The sequence below is a fragment of the Leptosomus discolor genome, chromosome 1, assembly GCF_034619465.1.
Source record: "Leptosomus discolor isolate bLepDis1 chromosome 1, bLepDis1.hap2, whole genome shotgun sequence".
NCBI classification, from domain to species: Eukaryota; Metazoa; Chordata; class Aves; order Leptosomiformes; family Leptosomidae; genus Leptosomus; species Leptosomus discolor.
The window spans coordinates 46,191,965-46,215,609 of record NC_141391.1 but is presented as its reverse complement, the minus strand read 5'-3'; the positions used below and the strand labels follow the sequence as shown (position 1 = coordinate 46,215,609).

Here is a 23,645-nt window from a genome sequence, read left to right as displayed (position 1 = left end):
ACTGGATATGAATTGATGGTCTAGATATGACACATGAAATGGCTGCTGTGGTGCCATGTGTGGAAACAGTGTATGTTATCAAGGTATTGTCTTAATGAACAAAACATGCTTCCTTTAATAAACAGAAGGAAAATACACTTGTCCATTTTATTTGGAAAAACAATCTTTACATGTAGTGCTCCACTATTAGGCTAGTTCAATACTCCTCCAAGCGTATTGAATTCAAAATGTTCAGAGGCTTTTACTTACATTCAGTTAACTGTATCTGTGTTTGGTCACTTCAACAATGTACCTTATTTTGAAAGACTTTGCATCTAATGTCTATTTAGTCAACGGAAATCAATGACAGGTTATCAGCAATCCAAAAAAGTCTTGACTAGGTATGTGGTTGGTTTTATCTGACGAACAGAGCATGTGTTTGCACCACATGCTATGGCAATTACTGAGCATAGTACCTGATCTACTTTAGATCTTCCAATATAGTTTTCACTTTGAATTTTACAATTTGTTTCAAGAAGCTTGGCCAATAGTAATAATAATAATGAAATAATTAAAAAAACCCTGTGGCCTCCTGTCAGAGCTTTGTCTGTCATGTCTCTGCATGGGTGCTGCATTTACACTTCTTTCCATTTGGGATGACCTCTTCATCAAGAAGAGACATGTATTTTCAAAGCTGTGTGGATAAGAGCTATGCAAAGTTGCTTTCTTCTCTATCCCAAAGTCTCTCATTCCCATTAAGTGAGCTATAAGGATTATACAATTTAGGCTAATTCCAAACTATATCGTGCAAAGAATTAGAGGATGATGCTTTTGTTACCATTATAGTTTTAAACACTAGGGGAGAAATTACAGGAGAAGCATGTCAGAGGTCATGGGCAAAGGAATACTGTGCTCAATATGAGAAAAAATTAGGAAGTTTTAACTTAAAGGTGCATGAAATCTTACAACTGAAAAGAAATGAGAAAAGGGGACCAACTTCAAGAAGAAAAGTTATGTAACTAAAGGACTGAATTTCTAATGAAACACTGTTAACGAGATGGGGAGATAAAAAGTGGTAGGCAGATTAAAGGATAAGAAAGAAATTATGAAGTAAATGGATAAAGGTAATGGACAGCCAAGAGGGATTACTATGAAGAATCAATTCAGAGAGACGTGAAAAGCTGAAGCGAGAAGAAAGTGTGAAAACTTTGGACTAACATCTGAAAATCTGATTTTGAAGGTAGTTAAAATATTAGTGGTAGAGTTTATATAGACTAATTTTGTCATAAAAGGGATTTGTATGAAGAATTCAATAATAAAAATTAACTAGGTCAAAGTAACCAGATCTCATCATATTAAGCAAATCACCCAACTGAAGGAGAAACCGAACAGCTTTACATAACTGGCACAATTTAAGAATTTCAGATTCATTTTCCACATTTTATTCCTCACAGTTCTACCTGATAAAATAATTTGTAAAAATTAAAGTGCGTCCTTAACAGCTGAAAACCCAGTTCTATAGCGTCTTCAAGTAAAGGCTTCTTGTTCTGTTTGAACAAAGTGAGAACATCAGTGGATCTGTGATTGCCTAAAAGAATTTCAGCCTCTTTTTGCTGTTTTTTTTTTTAATGTATTCACATGATTGTCTTCACATTTCCTGCCTTTTATTAACTACTTTTATTGCCACAGCACCTAAAAGCCTAGGTGGTCGTCTGCAACCTGGTTTTGGTAGGTCATATACAGATGTAATATGAAGAGATCGAATAGTCTCGCAGACGGTGTCTGTAAGCAGCTGCAGTAATTCAGTGTGTTGCAGCCTCCCCCTTAGGCTGCTTCATTAGAGCTACTTCACGATTATCCCATTTCAAATCATCGTAACAGAATGTATGAGGGGCTTTTGCAGCTGCTTTAGTTCAAGCCCAGTGTTCAGTTCACTTCCCTTGTAGTTTAAATCGGTCTTTGCGCTCAAGTGACTGAATTGCAGCTTCACGCTCCGGCTGATTCGTCTAACCAACCGTTCCCAAAAGAAGCGAGTAGTCTTGCTGCCCTCTTCACCCCCAAGCAGCTATTCCCGCTTCTTTTGTGCCAACAGCGGTATCTGTATGAGCACTGTCACTTAAATTAGAGGCTGCTCACAGAACTGAACTGGCAGAAAACGAGCAGTTCATTGCAGCATTAAACCAGTGCCAGCGCCAGGAAGCGAGTGGGTCTTCTCCCAGGTGGGCTGGGAGAAGAAGATCCTAGTGGCTCCCAAATGCTCATCCCGCAGAGCTGGAGCACAACATTTCAAGTAACATTCTCAGCTAAAGGGTTAATGCTAACTGTGCAGACTGTGGGACAACAAATTTTGTGTGATCCAAAAAAAATTGCCATTATTATTCTACCTACCTCACTTGTAAAATCTACTGTACAACAACACAGATCAGATGTTATGTGCAGGAAAACAGCCAGTTTGGCAAAGCAATTCCATTCTGGCTTTAACTTGTACCATTGCAGCAAATATTAAAGCTGGTGTCCAGCCCACATAAGACTTCTTGCATTAGCTGCCCTTTTCCAAGAATAGCTCATTTTAGGATGCTGTGGGAGGAGGTATATTTGAGGTCTTTCCAGATGATTAAGCTGGGAAAAAGGAAAGCAAAACACTTCGCCGAGGAAACGAGCATAGTTGCTTGTAACGCTATTAAAATATTGCTGACGCCACAGTTTTCGCGTCAGTTCAGACCGTTGTGGGTTGTGACCTGCTGTGCTACATGACCCCCTCTGCCCAAATAATCCAGCACGCAGCCTCAAATTACAGAGTAGCTCTTCAGCTCGAAGTACGGATTTATTTTTTCTAGACAGGGTTAAAACGGTTGCCATAATAGCACGTTACAGGGAATTATCGCCCCTGTTACTACAGATGTAAACACAATGACAGTCACTAAAATTGACAATTACAAAATGGATACGGATGCCGTATGACTGGAAAAGCTTTGTCCGGCTACTTTCTCAGGTAGAGGACACTACTTACTAACATTTACAGTAGGTGGCGGATTTTTCTTTGACAAAAGAGATGTTATCGCGATAGCGAGGGGAAAAAAAAACCAACAAAACAACAACCCACAACTACAACCTCAAGCAGCAAAAAGAAAGCTAGGAAAAAGATTTTAAAATCAGTCTTAATTACACTCTGACTTGACAGTGACTCAACAAGGAGACGGTGCTGTAACACAGCGGTGGAGGCACCTCCGCACGTCTGCGACGAGGCTGTTTCTCCCTGCGAGGGGGAGAATCCGGCGCAGAGGCAGCGGCGGGAGCGCAGCCACTGCAGCGCCCCGGGCGTTGGGTGCTCCGGGCTCCGCTGCCTCCGGGGAGGCTTCTCCTAGCGTTCCTCCGCCTCGCCGAGGGCAAAACCAACTCGGAAAAAGCTTGGGAGCTTTTGTAAAGGGGGGGTGGGGGTGGGGCGGCCCCGGCAGCTTCTCCACCTCCTTCCCGCCGCCGCTCAGCGACCTTCCTCCCCTTGCGGACCTCCTCCTCCTTCTTCTTTCCCCCCTCCCACCCTCCGCGGCCAGTCACGTTGCGGGGCTGCAGGGAGAGGCCAGCACTCTTCGGGAGCGGCGGGCTCGGCAGCACCTGGCTAACCGGAGCGGCGGCCACGTTGTATATTTGTTTGGAGCCCACAGCGGCGGCGGCGCCGTCCCGCCCCTCGCCCGGGGGTGGCCGAGCCGCGGAGCCCGCTCGGGGCGTAGCCTCTCCGCTCCTCCCCGGGGCGTTGAGGAGGAGGAGGGTGACTCGGTCGTCCTTCCTCTCCCCGCGGGCTGACCCGGCGTGGGTAGGCAGGGAGGCGGCGCGGCTCCGCGGACGTGCCCGGCGGGATGCGTGCTTAGCGGCAGCCCCGGCCGAGCGCAGGCCCCGGCGGCTGCACCTTGCGCCGGGGGTAAGCGGCTGCGGAGCGCCGCGCCCTCCGCCCGGGGACCAGCCATGGAGAAGCGAGGGGAGGGTGAGCCGCTCTCCCACCCCTTGGAGCCGGACCCGGAGCCGCAGCCGGTGCCGCCGGGGGAGAAGCGGTTCAGGCTGTGGTATGTGGGCTCGTCGTGTCTGGACCGGCGGACCACGCTGCCCATGCTGCCCTGGCTGATGGCTGAGATCCGCCGCCGCGGGCAGCGGCAGGAGCCCGGCGGCGCCCTGGGCAGTGGGGTGCCGGCCCGCGAGGTGCTTCTGCTGCTGGGCTCGCCCACCCTTCGCTGCGTGCCCGCCGGCCCCGCCAGCCCCGGCCGCCCCACCGGCCCCGGCCGCCCCGCCAGCCCTGCGCCCGCCGTCTTCATCTTCGAGCACAAGGCGCAGCACATCGCCCGCTTCATCCACAACAGCCACGATCTCACCTACTTCGCCTACCTGATCAAGGCGCAGCCCGACAACCCCGACTCCCCTATGGCCTGCCACGTCTTCCGGGCCACCGACCCCAACCAGGCGAGTGGCGGCGGGGCCAGAGGGAGGGGGTGCTGCCCGGGATCCCCCCCGCTTTCCTTCACTCGCTTCCCTCGCCTGACGGGACCCCAGACTCTGCCCTCCGCAACCGCGGAGGGGGTCGGTGTGCTCGGACGGGGCAGGGCAGCCCTTGCGGGGCGTTGCGAGGCCGTAATCTCCTGCACACACACCCACGGAGGCTGCCCGGGGCCGACCGTGCCCGCTGGGCTCTCCCCGGGCGCCGAGCTACTGGGGCGGCTGCAGGGCCCTCGGAGGGCAGCGGGGGGGGGGGTGTGTGTGTCACACGGTCCCGTGGCCGTGGGGTGCTGTGCCACCCCATGCCCCGAGTGCACGGCGCACCCACCGCCAGGCCGGTGGTACCAGCCTCCGCGAAACGCGGGTGCACTGGGAGATGGAGCCCCTTTCTTTCTCCCTGGTCCCCCTTAGGTGGGGAGGCCTCACGTACTGCAACAGCTCAATGGGAAGCCCACAATTTGCTCCGTGAGCAAAATGCAGAATTTGTGTTAAACCGTCCTTACGGTGGTGTGTCAGAAAGAAACTTGAGTAGCAAGGGTTGTGCTTTCAGGTAGACCACTGGTGGTGCAGAAGCCATCGTTTGTGACCGGTGGGCCCTACTTTGCTCATGGGTCATGCTAAGGACACCTGGCCGTGCTCTGTAGTGCTACAAACAACCCTAGGTTTGGGTGGAGACATTGTTGATAAAGTGCCAACTGGAAAAAAGAGCTAACAGTAGGACTGTATTTTCCTGACTCTCTTAACAGGCTTTGGCTCATGCATCAAATTCGTAGCAGACTTCTTCCTCCTCCCTGTTTAGAGTATGTGAGCGATAGTGGTTTGATGAGTAGGTTTGATCATTGCTTTCGCATGGTGGCAGCAAGAAAAAGGCCTTTCAATAGTGATCCTTTGGTGGAGTGAGTTAAGGCACCTTCCGCTCAGTTTTATGTATGGAGGAAAAATGCATGTAATTAGAAATGCTGGATTTTACTGAAATCACTTGGCTGACTTACTAGGTCTACTGAACAGTTGCTTGGGTTTCTTTTGGTTTTGTTCTTTGTTGGTTTATTTTTTAAGAGGGTAGGAAGTATTGAGAAAACAACTGAAAAGTTCACAGTATATTGATTTTTATTTGAGCCAACATACTACCAGAGATTATAACATGGGAGGGATTTGGATTGTGTACATAGCTGTGGCTTGAGCCGTCATTAAAGGTAGGACAGGTGGTATCCCACGTGGAGGTAACTATGGTTAACTTGTTGGCAGCTGCTTCCACTGTTGTGCTCTGCCAGGAGAGAGCATGCAGAAAGAACATGAAATGGAGGGGAACGTGTCTGGCAAGGGAGGAGCCAAAATGTCCTTTTAGGAGCCTGACCGTGTGTACTGAAGGGAAACGAGGTTCCTGCTATTGGCAGAAGATGCTGAATCAAATTTATTTCTGGGGTAGGTCTGCTCTGGTACCATGAGTTTTGTAAGACAACCTCATGCTGTAAGGTAGTGGGATACCTATTATTCTTGTGAACATGCAAAATATTACATACATTTAAATTTTGGAGGCTGTTTCTGGGGAAACGTTTTATGCATGTCTTCCCTTCTTTCCTTGTGGAGGAAAATGTCCTCGTGTGCATGGAATTAGATCAAATTGATCCTATAGGTAAAGTCTTCCTGTTGAAGAAGTTATTGGTGTCAACAGGTTCCCTTTTATAAAATCCTATCTTGTTCTGACAATACAGTCTGAATTTTATGTGTCGATTTTTTTAACCTTGTTTTCATTAATAAAGAAGTCCCTTGCGTGAGGGCTACTGAGCACATGATTTACACACAAAGAACTACAATAAGTGTAGTAGATGCACAGCCAGCAATGTGATTCACAAGTATCTGACTAACAGGCAGGGTTTTTTTTTAAGGTATTTAAAGGAAAAGGAGATGGATTTTTTTTTTCCCCTCCTGAGTTTTGTTACCAATTGTTGAGGCTTGGTTGGCTAAGTCTGTGCAGGTGTGTTCATCTGTGCTTAAGCCTAGTCTTGAGTGATGAAATTGGGCTGCAGGTTGCTAGTTCTGAAAAATCTTCTTTTGAAGTTCTTAATTGTTTGTTGTAAAATAGATGCCCTTGCATGCTTTCAAGATCTTTAAGTGTGTGCTTCTGTTTCATGTTGGTTATGTGAGCTTCATGGTGCATATTAGCTTAGAAAGTATTTTTCACAGCTATTACTTTAAGACGACATCATTTTCCATCTTAGGCCGTAGTCACTTCCAGCCAATGTAAGTTGGCACTGCTACTGAGAGAAGTGATCCAGTCCTCTTCAGGCCTCAACCCCTCGTTCCTTCCTCTCAGCTTTGTCCTCATGGCAGCACAGCTGCTTGTGCAGCTGCACAGTGAACAAGATCAGGGAATTGACTGGTGTTAAACTTACTTTTCCCTGTGTTTGCTGGATTAATTCCAAACTGCTTCTCTTGTTTGCTTTACTGTACAACCCTAATGCCATTTATGTCAAGATAGGTAGGTTGGAGGCATAAAGTAGCAATGAGTGGCCAAGAAGGGGAAGGATGGCGTAGCCTTTTCAGCAGTTATGCTGACTTCAGACTAGCCAAAGATGACTGCAAAGCCATGGTGTTAAGTTCAGCAGCACATTAATTCACTCTGGAATGAAAGAAGAGTGCGGGAGATGTTGTGTCATCTGTGAGTTAGAAGACAGCTAGCTGTGATTTTTTTTTTTTTTTTTTTTTTGAATGGTGGATGTAAGTTACAAAAGTGAGAGGATCTAGTGGATTTGTGTGGCAAGGTTTTGGTAGTGGGTGGGTTGCTGGGTGACTTCTGTGAGAAGCTGCCAGAAATTTCCCCTATGTCCGATATAGTCAATGCCAGCCAGCTTTAAGACAGACCCGCTGCTGGCCAAGGCTGAGTCCATCAGCAATGGTGGTAGCACCTCTGTGATAACGTATTTAAGAAAGGGAAAAAGCCATTGCGCAGCAGTAATTGCAGCAAGAGAGATGTGAGAATATATGAGAGACACAATTCTGCAGACACCAAGGTCAGTGAAGAGGGAGCGGGAGGAGGTGCTCCAAGTGCTGGAGCAGTGATTCCCCTGCAGCCTATGGTGAGGCAGGCTGTCCCCCTGCCGCCCATGGGCCGTGGAGCAGCTATCTGCCTACGCCCCATGGAGGACCCCACACTGGAATAGGTGGATACCTGAAGGAACCTGTGAACCCATGGGAAGCCTGCACTGGAGTAGGCTCCTGGCAGGACCTGTGGAGAGAGAGAAGCCCACGCTGGAGTGGGTTTGCTGCTAATGACCCCATGGGGGTACCCATGCTGGAGCAGTCTGTTCCTGAAGGACTGCACCCCATGAAGGAAACCCATGCTGGAGCAGTTCATGAAGAACTGAACCCGTGGGCAGGACTCACACTGGAGAAGTCTTGGATGACTGTCTCCCATGAGAGGGACCCCACACTGGAGCAGGGGAAGTGTGTGAGGAGTCCTCCCCCTGAGGAGGAAGGAGCAGCAGAAACAACGTGATGAACTGACCACAACCCCCATTCCCTCTCCCCCTGTGCTGCCTGAGGGGAGGAGGTATAGAAATCGGGAATGAAGTTAAGCCTGGGAAAGAAGGGAGGGGTGGGGGGAAGGTGTTTTAAGATTTGGTTTTATTTCCCATTCCTCCTCTCTGAGTTGATTGGTAATAAATTACATTTTTTGCCAAGTTGAGTCTGTTTTTCTCATGACCGTAAATGCTGAGCGATCTCCCTGTCCTTATCTCGACCCACGAGCCTGTTGTTACATTTTTCTCTCCCCTGTCCAGTTGAGAAAGGAGAGTGATAGGGCAGCTTTGGTGGGCACCTGGGATCCAGCCAGGGTCAACCCACCACAGAGGATGATGATTGGTTTCTAGGAGATTAGTGCTAGTGCAGTAATTCAAAAAAACAATGTAGGTGAAAATGAAAATTTTGGCTTTGAGCCCGTTGCTCTGTCCACTAGCAGTATTGCACAGTATCTAGCATGCACGTGCATTCACTGTGACCATGAAAGGGGCTGTCATTTGCAGAAAAAAGCAATACTTTCTGCCAGTCCCTGCAGATTTCTTTAGCAGATGACCAACAAAAAGCCAATGCAATATATACTCCGATAACATCGAGTGGGAAGGTAACATCTTTTAATGTTAGTTGCAGTGACTGAAGAAAAGTGAGAGTGAGGTGGTATGAAACACCTTCACGTTTTATTTGAATGCCTACAAATTGTAGGCAGAGCTGAAAAGTAGCAGCCAGTGGGTCGACTCCTGTTCTGGAGTAGCACTTTGGCACAGTGTCAAACCCAGAGCTCAGCTGTTGGTATGGGGGTGGATGCTAAGATGCTTTTATTAGGGGAATCTCTTTTGCCCTTTTTACAAGAGGAGAGAAAACTTTGGGAGCCATCTGACTGATGAGGATGGGAACAGAAGTTTTTGACTTCCCTGCGCCCCCCCCCCCCCCCCCCGATTTATTACAGTGTTTGCTGCTCCTCATAACTTTTCAAGGCAGCAGCCAGCTGAAGTGGATGGGGGTAGTTTTCTGTTTAGTGCTGGCTAGTAGCTTCTGAATTGCAGCCAAAGATTTGTTAGTTTTGTATTGCTGTCATTTGAGAATTATCTAGGGTGCACGGAGTCTGTCTGTAGACATCAGATGACAGCATTGTCTCATTTTATATTTGGCAGATTTTCTTCATAACCCCAGGAACAGATTTATTTTTTTTAAACCAAAAATTAGAATTTATAAATATAGCAGGCATACCCTTCTCCCAGCCAAGAAGAGCGCTTTTGGTTAGTGTTTTCAGGCTCAACTTCAACGCATTTTTGCCATACAGATTTTATTTTATAAAACAGATTTTAATTGTGTGAAGTGAGTCAATGCTCTTTGACAATTGCCTTGAGTTCCCTGTTCTCTGGGGGAGAGGCTTATGACCTGATATTTCTGCACTTTTTAATTATTATGCTGGTGTAGGGTGTGCATTTTCTTCTTGGAACATGAATAAGCCTGGTTTTGGGGATTTCTTTTTTTTAACCTGAACTGGCATCCTGAATCTAATTATACTATAATTGATTCTTGTTAGTGAAGATGTCTCCTCTAGTTAAGCAAGAACTTACTTGATGCGTTTTGTATTTCTTTTAGAAACCTTATAAGCAGTGGTCCAAATATACTGTTACAGGGATTCAAAACTAATCCAAGCTGGCTGTGAAAGAAAAATGTTCTGGTGGGACCTCAGTAGAGTTTAGCTCTGGTGGGTATAATCTGTAGCTGCAGCGTTCTGCTGCAGCCATGTGTTGGGGAGACTAGGCTGTCTCAAGGTGAAGCAGAAATAATGGAGCATTTTGCTGGCAAAGTAAAGCTGCGATAAGGACAGAAGAGGTAGAGGGCCTGAGACAAGAGCTGCAGGCAGCCTGCTTGTAACCCAGATCCTTCCTCTGACGTTGCTGCACAGGCTAAAAGTCAAAAACGTTTGTCTGTTCCTAGAGTGTGTTAATTGTTAGGTAATGTATTTCAGTAAAGCAAGGCTGTAAGACAGTTTATTCTGAAAAACAAGGAGTCAGTACAAAGTTTTTCATTTTAGCTGTTCAAAGGAGGCTTTTAGGCTGTAATAATATCCCATTCTGTAAGACTTCTTATTGAAGAATGTAAGTTAGAAACGTTTGAAGAAGAAAGTTTGTGAACTTTACGCTCCTGGGTTTTTTGTGCTTTGATTTTTATGTGACACAGGAGCATGAGCTGAATGGCAGCAAAGTCTTGGCCTATTATGTATGTATGTACAGCATTGTTGCAATTCATATTAAAATATTGCACAGGTTGAGTCATCTGATAAGCTGCGTTTTGAATAGGTATAACAGACATGATAAAAAAGATGGGCTCTGGATTTTGAAGGATTCTGCAGGAAATGGGAGAGATGCGCAATTTGGTTGCTAGATAGACTTGAGTGCGCTCTGATTGCAGAGGAAAGAGGTAACACTGTTTTCCATGAGAATGATAGGTTGTCCCAGTTTTATCAAGAAAACAACATCTTGGAGAGCCCAAAAGAAAATTTTCTTTTAAGTTTGTGTGGGTGAGAAATTCATTCATGGGGTGAGAAACTGAAAAGTGATGACTCAAAACAAAGCGTGGATGCTAAAGGCTTGCAGTGAATGCAGAATTGTTTGGTGAGCAGCCTCATTATCTCCAGCCTATATGAGATGAAAAGTCTTGCACTCCCTTTCTTTGTTGGGTTTTTTGTTTGTTTGTTTGTTTTGTTTAAACAGTGTCTGACTTAATATTTGGGAAGTGGAACTGAAAGTTGAGAGCTTAAGGTTTCAATTTTGTTTTCCTTAATGATAGATTCAGCACTTTTTCTCTGAAAATGAGTGTGGTTCTCATTTTAGGCTTGTAAAGCTATCTTTAAGTTCCAGTTTTGAGCATCTTGTCCATAACATTTTTTCCCACATCCCAAACAGACAAAATATTAAAAACATTAAAATTGTTAACTGTTTCTAATACATGGTGATATATATATATACATATATATATATATGGTGATATATAGCCTATTTATCCCTGGTTAATGTTTAGGAGAGGAAAGGGAATGGTTCTAAATACTGTTATCTCCTGTGTTTGTAAAAAGAATTAATTAATTTTTCCTTCTGCAGTCCCTGAAACCCACCCCATTATTAGGGATGATGTTACAGAGGATTGTGTTTTCAGAAAGGCAAAATAGATTTAAAATTATAAATACATGAAATGATGTAAGCTCCCTGAGAGTGGCCGTAGGTAATACAGTGACCAGATAAGGCTATTTAATTTAAAGAAAGGAGCTTTTATGCATCTGTGAACACCAAATCAAGGTTCCTCTTGTGACTATCTGTTTCTACGGGTTTTTTTGTCCTGTTTTTCAAATGTAGAGGCAGTTTCTTTTAAAAATAATTAAATAGAAAACTGACTTCCAAAAGGTTTGTCTAGCTTATATATGTCTTGGCAACAGGGAGAGTCTGATCTTTAGGGATGGTAAAAATCTTGGACCAAAATTCTTGAAAGTAGTGTTTATGAAAGTGAATGCTAAAAAAGGATTCGATTTCTAAACAGTCATTGCAGAATAGCGGTGTGACTGACTCCTACCAATCTCTATACTTTGCTAGAGTTTGGTGTAGCATCTCGTGCACAGCTCACCCTTCCTTGCATCTCTTCTATCCACCTTCCCCATTTGCCTGGAGTTCCCTGAGCATCTTGAGTTTCTCTGAGGTAAAGTGGTGAATACTGTGATGAATTTCGGGAACCAATTATGGAGATTGCTGTCTAGGCTGTAGGTCATGCAGAATTTTCAGCAGCATTGGCATGGTTGCCTCATGGCACTAGCTGTCCTCTGCCACCTGGTTTTGTTTCCTATGTGGTTTCAGATATTATTTCAAGTTCAGAGACAAGAAAAAAGAGTTTATTTCCATGTGGTTTTTATCATTTGTCCCATATGTCATGTTCTGCACTGTTCTGAGGCACCTTTAGAGACTACAAGGAGAAGACTGGGCAAAAAGACAAGACCTACTGGGAGTCTTGTATAGGTCATTAAATAATGTGGTGTTTGAGGGCAGCTGGAAAGCAAACTTAAGGCAACGTAGTAAAGTGACTTAATAAACAGGATCTGTGCTTCTCTGTTCTGTATAGACTGTAATATAATATCTATCACCTTATGTTCTGACACAAATAGATACATCAAGACCATATGCAATAACATGGGTTGCAAAATAAAGTAGAGCGTCACTAATGCAAGGTAGTGTATGATCATGTCACGAACAACTATAGCTGCCCTGAAGAGGTCTTCAAAGTGTAAAAAGACAATACTGGATGTCAGAGGGCAAGGTGAAAGCACAGAGTGTGTAAGCGGTTACCCCAGGGATGCATGAACTCTGTGACCTCCCATTTTGTGATCTGTTTTGGGTACCGGAGAACATGCATCAGTTTTGGATGTGCATGTTTTCATCCATGAACATGGATTTTTTTTTTCCCTTTCCAAGTGTATTAATTAGGTGACAATTGGTAGATCAGTGAGATGAGCAAATAAACATTCTTGGCGGTCCTATAGAGCTGATAATTCAGTCTTCCTCTCAGCATTGGTCAGAGGTAAGCCTGTTTGTGCTGTAGGGCATTAGTTCTAGTAGTATATTTAGGATTGCAGGGAAAGGGACATAACCAAACAAAACCAGATGCATTTGCCTCAAAGGGCTCATTGTAGCCCATATTAGAGTCTTAACTTTTATGGTTTTGTAGAAGTTAACTATATATCTCGAAAAATCCAGTGAGCCTTAATTCTGAACACAGTCGTGCTTTACCAGTGTAAACCCTACCATTGTGTGAAGCCATGCTCCCTCTCCTCTGCCTCTTTGCAGCAGCCATACCCCATGAAATGAATAGCGTTACATCCTGCTGTTTGAAGCAAAGCCTGCTTAACGCCATCGCTTTCTTAAGTGAAATTGGCTGCTTAGTCCTTCCCCTCCCTCCTGCAGGGAATTAAGGACTTCCAATGAAAAGTTAATTACTTGGTCCTCTTCTGGAGAGGATGTTGCTGCTGGGATTTCTGCTGCTCCCCAAGCAGACCCTCTCTGGACAAAAAAGGAAAGCCATGGCAGCAGCGGGGCCTCTAGGTATCATTTCACCTTCCTGAGGTGAAATTTTGTGCGTATCCTTCAGTCGCAGTGCTTAAACATGACTTTTCTGTCCTTCTACGTGGTTTTAGTTACTTAAATCAACTGAAAAAAACCCATGTAATCTGTACTTGATGGGCTTGAAGTCATACCATGGAGACTGTTCAGACAGGGTAGATAGCATATAGTAAGTACACATAAAACATGTCTTGAGCTTTATTTTTCTGTTCAGAGCCTCTGAAAGATGTCACAAACTAATAAGCAGTTACATAGATACATTATGATTTCCCTCAGTTTGGATCCCTTGTAAGAGGCAAAATATTTCATCTGAACCAAAACAAAAAGAAAGATTATGTATTTTAAAAATGGTCTCCTAATGCCATTTGGAAACTCTTAGTGCTTTGGAAGAATTATATCTACTAAACCACATTTCCTGACTTTGTAAGTTTCTTGTAATAGTGAGTTGGCTTCATCTCTGCTCAAATCTGGTTGCTATCTCGTGGAATCCATAATTTCTTTTTTTTGTTGTTTTATGTCTTCAGAATTAAATAGGCTTTTACAAGTTATCTTTTCTGGAAATTTGGAAGGGCAGTATGGTAAGGTTTTTTGTTGTTCTGCATCTCTGGAACCACTGAAGAGAGGTAGGATTCTACAGTATTTGGCATGTGATGCTTTTCTGAAATTAAGTGCAAACATGTGAGTGCCTTGTTTAAAGCCTATGTGAAAGACTTGTAGAAGTTATTAGATAAGATAAAACCAATACCATGGAAGTGTGGCTTTTTCCTAAGTCCACCATCCCTGCCTCTGTGGTTTTCCCCCGCTCATTACAGCTGACTTCAAAGCGTGTTTCAGTTGTGAAGTTCATTTTTGCACATTGGTAAACCTTAACAAGCAGCTTGCTCTGTTAAAATGACTGGAGTTATGTTTTATTTCATTACTCTTCTTGGCACAAATGTGTAGATCTGCACAGTGCTGTTTAGAGTTACATGCCTTGAAAAACATGCTGTGGGAAGTCAGAATATTACCCTCTGGGGCACAGCAATGACTGCCTTCCAGATTGTTCACAATTTTGTTTTTCCTAGCAAGATTAATAAATATTTTTTTTAGGATTCTGATGTTAAATATATTTTATGTACTCTGTGATGCTGATATGGGTTTCCTGTTATGTTCATTTAAAAAAAAAAAAAGAGAGCAATGTCCCAGGAACTTTTGAAAGTAGTCAGCGGTCTGTGGGTTCTTGAGTATTTCTGAACTAGAGTAAATATTCAGTAAGAGAGCAATAAAGGACTAGGACGTGCAATGCTAACTTGTTGAAATGTATTTTTATATGCCTTCTCATAGTTTGTTTCTTGCTTTGGCTTGATTATTCCTAACGACTTGATCTCAAGTTACGGTAGGATTTCTAAATAAAAATAGAAGTAGGGTAGTATATATTTAACAGAGCACTATTTGCCAGAGAGGAATCAGTTGTTTTCTTTAGGACTGCTTGGCTGGGAGGGTAGAAACAAAGCAGCACATAAAACTCTAGCTAAATGCTGTGCTGAAAGCTGATGTATGACCTTCAGGTTGATGTCCATGGTCGACTGCAGTACACACGCAGAGCTCTGTAATTCCTGCCTGCCCCAGCAGTGTCATAGCGTGTAAAATTACGGCTTCGGTAGTATAAGGTGAAAAAAATTCACTCCTCCTAGCGTGCAGATTAGAAAGAAGGGATCATGTGTACGACCTGCTGCCATACTTGGCAATGGAAATGAAAAACAGACTGCCCTCAGTGTGGTGGTGCTTAATCTAAGCAAGCAGTTTAGGATAAAAATTGCCAAACAAGATACTGTAAATGTCTTCATCTTTAAAATGAAACAAAACCATAATTTAAGATGCTAAAGTTTTGCTCTAAAGTGCAAATCCCATAGTATTTGATACGACAGCTTTCTATGGAAAATACTGCTCTTCCTTTAACATTTGGTTTAGGCTTGTTTACAAGGCTGTTTTTTACGGAGAAAGGCTTTAAACAAGTATCTCTTTTTGTAGAAAATACTTCTGGCCTGACTTTGTGGTCATACTCAATGAGAGTCCCTTAATTTTGTGTGCAGCGGGACTGCAAGCTTGAGCAGTACAAAACAGTTTGTAAAAAGGATCCTCTTTTTTTGTAAACCAAGTACAGTATAAATAGAGGCAAGATGTTGGCAACTCTTCAGCAGCACTTTTTTGGGCGAACCTTGCCAAAAGAGAAAATCAAGTGGGCCTTTCAGTAGGAGCAGCAGATCGTACTTTTATCTGAATTATTCATGAAGAAACACCCTTGGATTATCCATGGCATATGTGTGCATGTATTCAGATTTAGCCTTGAGGAAATTTGCTGACCTAAACATGGGAGCAGAGTGGGAGCAAGGCAACATGATTAAAGCCAGCTCAGAAGGAGTGGGTTTACATCCTGGCACTGTGCCTCGGATTCCCTGTCTGCTCAGTGCTAGGGAGAACTAAAAATAATATATGCAGTTTAGTGGGGTGGCATGAAGCTCAACTCTGCTATATATTTTAGCCTTTTACATAATGATTTGAAGCATGCTTGCTTCTATATATCATCCTTTTGAGTGGGATTACTGATTTCAAGTAATAACAGGTAGGGTGTAAGGTTTAAACTTAGGATCAACTGAGTTTATATATAGAAAGTTTTAAGCTTTATTTTTGCATTATATTTGTCTTTCAGTTATAAAGTATTTAAGTCTGTTACCTATGTAACATGTAGAAAATACTTCCTTTCAGACCCATACTGGGCCAGTTTGTTGGGAATAAAGAGTGGGCTTCATGGTGTCCCGTTACAGAGGTCAGTTAATTCACTTGAGCATACTGCTGCCACGTGGGCTCTCCAGCCATGTTGCAGGGAGCAGTGTACATAAATTGTAATGGATCACTGCTCCTGGAAGGCTCGTTGTTATGTTCACACAAGAGCTCGGCATGAAACTATGCAGGGTCTGCTTCAGGCTTAATTGCTTTGGGTTGGTTTCAGGGGACTATTCAGTCAACAATTTAAGATTTATGTCCAGAGAGTCCTGCTTTTAAATGGGAACCAAGTCACACAAGTCGTTCTGCCTGTTGCACAGTGTTTTCCTACAGGATCACCAGCTGCTAAATGTTTTCCTGTAGGATCACCAGCTGTTAGAAGATCATACTGCTTTACTGATCTGTAGCACGTTTTGGTTTTTGTACTGCTTTAAGTATCATCCTACTATCAAATATAGCAGTCTCTTGCTATTAGTGTATCATAAAAATAATAGTCTTGAAGTTTTTTGTTTCTGATAGTACTGTTCACATTAAAATGTCAAAATACCTTTCAGCTCAGTTGAATAAGCAGGTGGATAAGGCTGTGATGGGTTTCTGATTCAGATTCAGTACATGGTGCTGCTGTCCTTTGGAGCTCTGCAGACCTAAGAAAAGGTAATGATTTTTATTGGCATGTAGATTTGCTGGCTTTGTTGTACACACTAGGAGCATTCATACAGGGGAGCACATTTCTTAAAGGGATGTTTTCTCTAGCTGATGCCTAGAATGGCGATGGTGAAGTTGGGGTTGGTTAGTAAACACAATGTAATTCATAGAATCATAGAACAGTTTCGATTGGAAGAGACCTTCAAGATCGTCAAGTCCAACCTTTGTCCTAGCTCTATCAACACCACTAAGCCATGTCCCTAAGTAGAACATCTACCCATCTCTTAAACACCTCCAGGGATGGTGACTCCACCACCTCCCTGAGCAGGCTGTTGCAATGCCTGACAACCCTTTCAGTAAAGAAATTCTTCCTAATATCTAGCCTGAACCTCCCCTGGTGCAGCTTAAGGCCATTTCCCGTTGTTCTATTGCTTGATACTAGGGAGTTGATTCAGGTAGTTGTAGAGAGCAATAAGGTCTCCCTTCAGCCTTCTCTTCTCCAGGCTAAACAGCCCCAGATCCCTCAGGTGTTCCTCAATCAAGACATGCTCCAAATCCATTACTAGCTTGGTAGCCCACCTCTGTACCCTCTCCAGCACTCAGTGTCCTTCTTGTAGAGAGGGGCCCGAAACTGCACACAGTACTCAAGGTACAGCCTCACCAAAGCCAAGTACAGGGGCACAATCATCTCCCTACTCCTGCTGACAACACTATTTCTGATACAGGCCAGGATGCTGTTGGCCTTCTTGGCCACCTGAGCACACTGCTGCCTCATGTTCAGACGGCTGTCAGTCAACACTCCCAGGTCCCTCTCTGCCTGGCAACTCTCCAGCCACTCCTCCCCAAGTCTGTAGCGCTGTTGGGGGTTGTTGTGGCTGAAGTGCAGGACCTGTCACTTGGCCTCATTGAAACTCATGGAATTGGCCTTGGCCCAGAGATCCAGCCTGTCTAGATCCCTCTGTAGAGCTGCCCTACCCTCAAGCAGATGGACACTTCCACCCAGGTTGGTGTCATCTGCAAGACAAGATGAAGATAATGGGGAATCTGGCACAGAAATCAGAGCTGCCCATGGAAGAGTAAAGAACACAGATCACTGTGATATCCCTCACTGCTTGTCAACAGATGCGTTAGTTTTTTAATTTGCAGGCTTTTCGAGCCTTTTTACCATATGTGTATACAAGGGTACTGATTATTTTCTCATGTCCGGTCTCTTGGTCTTCGATTTTTCTCAGTTCCTTGAAATTGTCTAAATCCAGTTTTATACTTTTTTTTTCTTTTGCAGGAGTTGTCTGTACTGCATGCAGTACTGTTAACCATGAAGTGTCATGGTTCTGACCATAGGAAAAAAAAAATAGTAATCCCTTCCCCCTACTGCTGCCCACAAGCCCGCTAGCCCCAAACTAAAACTTGAAAGAAAAAAAGCCATTCATTGTTTCGATTGCATGTTGCCAGAAGCTGAGCTTTTCAGATATAGCTGTCAGGGTTATAACATTTTTAACTTTATTCCTGTTCATATTGCTAGTTCCAAGTTTCACATTTTAGAAATATCACCAAGACTAGCTCCTATCTCTTCTCTTTTTTTTTTTTTCCTCATTAACCATTTTTTTTACGTATATTCTGGTAACAGCTGTTTATTGAATAAAAACTTGAACAGAAAATTTTATGCAAAAATAAGCATGCATGATGATATTTTCAGTTTTAATAGAGCTATTCTAATGTTTTTACTTGCTCAAAGTTCCTTTGCATTTAAAGTTTGCTTTCACCTTTACACCCTTTTTTAAAATACACAAACTGGCACATGTTTATTTTTAAGTCAAGACTGGGTATGGCTGATGAGAAGTGAAAGTTAGCTTCCTTGGCGATCAAGTCAGTTGTATCATGTTTCAGAAAGAAGGTATGAGTAACAAAAGAAAAACCCAAACAAACCAAAAAATCCCCAGTCATTACAACAGAGGGAAGGGTTGCTATGCTGTATGGTAAAAGGCTGTGACATTAGCATAGTAACTCCTGAAGCATGACATGAACAGCTGAGTCATTTATAGCTGGTACTGAGACAAACTGCGGCTGAAGGATGCTTGTTACTGCATGGCTGCTGCTACAGCTGGTAGATTGCCTGCTTGAGAGCAAAGTAAACCCTAGCCTGGTAAGGACTGCTGTGAAAAAGTACGTGCCTGATAAGCGTACTTTAATCTCTGAACACTTAATTGGTTCAGCAGCATTTTCTAGTGCCTGAAGTTTTCAAATGTGCAAACATACTCATGACATTGATGTAATTACCTATTTCTAATTTATTCTTTTCTATGGATCCACTAGTAATAGTAGCAGAGGACATGTTCTTTTTTACTGTTAATACAGTTATGGTTCACATATCAAATTATAAAGTTAATATCTGTCCTTGAAAGTCTCCTGACTCTTGCTTCTCTGCATCTTAATGTAGTACAAGGCTGCTATTGTAGGTTGCTATGCTGATCTTGTATCTGTCTAATGAAGTTTCAGTATGTTTAATATGAGCCTCAGAGTATGCTTTCCATGCAACTATGTAAAGTTAATACTTTCAAAAATTTGTATTCAGATTGTGGTCTTTGAACATCATCTCCATTGGAAGATTATTTTGACAGATTAGTTGTTGATAATTAACTTTTTAAAGGATGTTTAACTCCTTACGATAGGCATTCTGGTAATTACCAATCAAATATTTTCATATCTAAGATACTGTTTGAAATATGATTTTAAGACAAAGAGGGCTTCTACCTTCCTTAATAATGCCTTTGCTTCCCAGCTCCCAAATGCTTTTTTTCCAAGCAAGCAGACTCCAAACTGAGCATCAAGAATAGCTCACAAGCCCCTGCCCTGGTGCACTGTGACAAAGGGTGAGTGGGTAGAGTTTTTAACGAGCCCTCGGTTCTTTCAGTGGTCTTAAAGAAGCTTACACATTGATGGGACTTGTAACCATATGTAACAAAACTTCAGAGTGACATTTCTGAGACAATACAGCATCGTAGGTTAAAGTTAGAGGTAAAAGAGGGAGCAATTCTTCTTCCTCCATGAGGGAATTGTAATGCTTCCATGGGAGTACTTGCAGTCTGCTGGATGAACAGTTAGTGGCAGCTTGGAGGAAAGGGAAGTTTTTAGTGTCCTGCGTGATAATCGGGCTCCTGAGTAATGAACCGGTGACTCGAACAAATATATTCCTTCCACTTCTTAAATCATATTATTTCTAACACCAAACATGGTTAGGTGCCAGTTTGCTTACAGATGTAGCACTACAACTTTACAGAGTAAATAACTATCTAAATACCGTCTTGGGCATCATACCTCCAATTAGCCATGTAATCTCTTGTGTTTTTTCCTGTTGGTGCCATTTTTCCCCTTGGCTCTATTTTTTTATCCGTCTTGGATGGTAGTTCATCAGAAGGGTTTAACATCATGGTTATTCATTTGTTTTTCTGCTTTATGGAGATCTGTGTGGTTTGAATGTAGTAACATGAAGGAAAAAAAAAAACCAAAACACAGTAGTAATTTGTTCAAGTAAATTACTTCACAGCCCTTACAGATTCAAGTACCATAGCGAGCCAGACTCTTGCACCTGTCTTTTGACCAGGGAGCTCAGAGTGCTACAGTAGGTCTTCATCACCCATTTCATCCAGTCTTTTCTTTCTGTCAGCCTGGACAGTCTCAGTCTGTAGCAGCGGTATATATGGCAGTGTACATCAGTGCATACTTCCTGCTCTAGCCCACAGAGTGTAAACTAACAGATGGCACCAGCTAAGGAAAGAAGATATTAACTACATCAAAAAATCGCATATTTTTTACAGGGTGCTGTTGCATGAAAATGTGTTTGAATAGCTTAAGCATGGAAATTCCATTCATAAAAGTATTATTTGTGTGTGCTACTGGGTTTTTTTTTGTAGGCTGGAAATAATTTATCTAATTAGACTAGATACAATCTTTTAGAGATGAGTAAATTTAAAAGAAAGTACTGAATGTGTGGGGGTTTTGACTTTGTGTGCAGTATGCTTATTAGGACTATAAAAAAAGATCAGATATTTTCAGGAATAGATTGAGTCAGTAGCAATGTTTAATAGTCCAGATTAACAAAAATGCCTCTTCTGAGTCTTTGGGGAGCTGTAATGCTTGTGTGTTTCTCCAGCTTTTCTATGAAGGATGATTTTGTCTCAGTAAAATTTCCCTGCAGCTTCTACCATTATTATACTTTCTCAAGCATAAGTGTCTTTCACTTTGCTATTTTGGGTTCTGAACATCTAACGTTTATATACGAGAATTGCATCTTTCACTGTGGACCCCAAGAATTCCCCAACACAATGGTATCAAGCAGGAACATCCGTGCCTTGCAGAAACCTGTACATGGAAATATCTAGACCTTGTAAAGTAATTTGGATGTGATCAAGCATAACTGGATTTTTCTAGCTGGTTCTGCAGTTTCACAGAAAGCAATCTGCAAATATGGTACTGATGGCTGCTTTGAACAACATGAGTCCTATTTCTACAAATGTTGACCTTCTGTTTGTGGGACTGATCCTCTTAAAAGAGCATATTGCAAATCCACTGTGAGCTGTATTTGCAGGTAGAGATTGCTAAACGTTGGATGAAAGTACTCTCAGGGTCTGGTTAGCATCCAGGGAATCTGACCACTTATATTTATTACTGAACACCTCTTAGCCAACATTTTGCAGAGATTTATAATTCTATAAATTTTGGTGGAGACAAGAATTGCAAATTATACTTGAAGACCAAACTGAAGAGTTTGCATGGCCAAATGCCTTGGAAGAGTTGCTTGTGGTGATTTCTTTTTTTTTTTTTTTTTTTTTAAACAGAGCCAAAACCCCAGGAAAAGTATTTCTTTTTTAGCAGTGATTGAACTATTTTGAAGATGTCAGTCTGGAAAGCTTGACAAAGTTGTGATGTAAAACCAGAGCCTTGTAGCCTGAACTGTTGGCTCACCTGAGCAGTCTTTCCTTCCAGGAGACATACGTAATTTTTATTTTAAAGCTCTTGATTGGGGAAAAATAATCAAAGTCTTCCATAAAGGGAGACATTATTTTAAATTGTCAGATGTGTCACTGAGTTTTTCCATATGCATTTTTCTGGGCTAGGGGTCTGGAGGGGTCTCTCTTTCTGTAAGAATTTTTCAGCTCAGAAGTGATGAGAATTTTACCAAAAATATGGGGGGGGAGGGGAAAGGAATGAAGCTGAATGTGTTATGAATTAATTTAGTCTCAGACATGGGTATGTGGAAATGAGTAATTATGTATGTTAAGAACACTCAGATTTAACATAATGAATAGTTCCATTTTGTGCTTGAGGTTATAATAGAAGAGGCAACATATTGAAAGGGATTAGGAGAAATTAAAGCGCTGCTGGTTGCTGTTACTACTTTGAACTTCAGACAAAGACTTCTGTCTAGTAACACCGAATTTAAGCTAGTATTCATTAGTAAAGGGAATCATCTTTCCCTGGCTGGTGATTGCAAGTCTATATTACAGAATGATAAGTCAGTATTTGAACTTCTGATGATCAGTAAAATCAATTGAAAGCTTGACTCCTTCACAGAAGAACATCTGTCCCATGGACGCAGGTTAAATAGGGTCAGAATTTCAGCTCGTTATAAAATACAAATGCTAAGTGTGAAGTGGATCTCCAGAGAGAGTTGAAGAGATGAAAAGATGGGTAACTTGCCTTTCTTGGCATCTCACCGGAGCCCAGGTTTCTGATCCTGATTCTCTGAGACGGAAGTACAGGGGCAGTTTACCCTAATGCAAGCCAAGATGAGGTGTATCCTCAGATGTGGGAGAGGCATGTGCTCACACCTTATCGACTGTTGCTAGAGATGGCATGGGTACTCCCTGTGTGTGAAAACAAGAAAAGTGAGAAAATCTACCACCCTGTGCTTTTTTTTCTCACTTAAAAGGCAATTTTTTAATATTGAAATCCACAGATGCCCTTTGTGTTCTGAAAATACAAACCATACAAATTATTCTTAAATGTAATGGAGAGACAGCATTTTCCTTTGAACTCACCAGGACATCAGCCCTTCATGACCTAACAGCCGCAGATTTGGTGGGCAGGTGGTTTTGCTATGGGAGTGTCAGTGCCTGATTTCTTAAGCATTCAGCTTTCTGCAAGCAGCACAGTTCTATTGCTGCTGAAATGCTCCTGTTTGAAAGCACTGTTTCCATTCATGGTTTCAACAAGAATATTGTGTTTTCTGATGCATTTTAAGCACCGGTGCACTGTGGTTTCCCTCCAGATGGACTGACAGACCAGCAAGAGGAACTAAAGAGGAACCTTAGGCTTTGGGGGTAGGAGAGGCCCTAAAAACGGAGATTTGTTTTTAAGGTCATCTTCCGGAAGGATGGAAGATGGTGATGCAGTTAGCTGATCCTTTGCCCACTGTCTCCTATTCTTATTTCTGAACAGAAGCCAGGGGACAGAGCATCTTTCTGGCACAGCAGTATTAGTGTTATGAAGAGGTGGACCTCCGCAGACCTGTTGGTCATCACTTGTACCTTAAGAGCAGACAGTAAAGACAGAATACTCGGATTACATATTGTGTTTCTGTCTGGAGAGCTAGTGAAACGCTTACATTTGATGTCCAGTGCTGAGCCTGCTTCCGAAACAAGAAAGCCCTAAAGAGATGCTTTTCAGGTCAGACTAAAACTAGAAGGTAATTGCATGGCTTAGCCATAAGCATCTCAAGCTGGGAGCATGATATATGTTTCCCTGATGTTATGGAAAAGGTAGATGAAAATCCAGTCTATTTCCGTAATATTTCAAATCAACAAAACTTATAAATTAGAGGTGCTAGCAAATAGTAGAGTTAATGAATCCCCTACATAGTTCAGTAAAAGTAGTTTCATTTTAAAGAGAAAGGCCTTCCAATAGCATTAAAAGTAATTTCACAGCTTAAATTAATTCAGTCATACCTCTGAGTGCATACCACTGAGAGAGTGCATTACCCTTTGTTACCATCTGTGAAAACTGCTCTTAGCTACATTTGGATCTGAGACATGATGGTTAGATTGGTCTATGCATAGTTGAAAGCAACTGATCTCATTTTTGAGAAGATATTTCCTAATAAATACATCTGTTTATCAAACAGAGTTTCAGATTACTCATTTACTGAATTTAAAT

The 23,645-nt window shown here is 42.7% G+C and overlaps 1 protein-coding gene across 1 annotated transcript in view; it reads left to right on the top strand.

The window, feature by feature from the left end:
- The first annotated feature begins 3,939 nt into the window (after window positions 1–3,939).
- The window catches only part of TBC1D4 (TBC1 domain family member 4), a 116,593-nt gene continuing 96,887 nt past the window's right edge, over window positions 3,940–23,645 (top strand). The window contains exon 1 of the mRNA XM_086482001.1: window positions 3,940–4,428. Coding sequence (XP_086338127.1) covers window positions 3,940–4,428 — 489 coding nt within the window. The remainder of the gene's footprint in view (window positions 4,429–23,645) is intronic.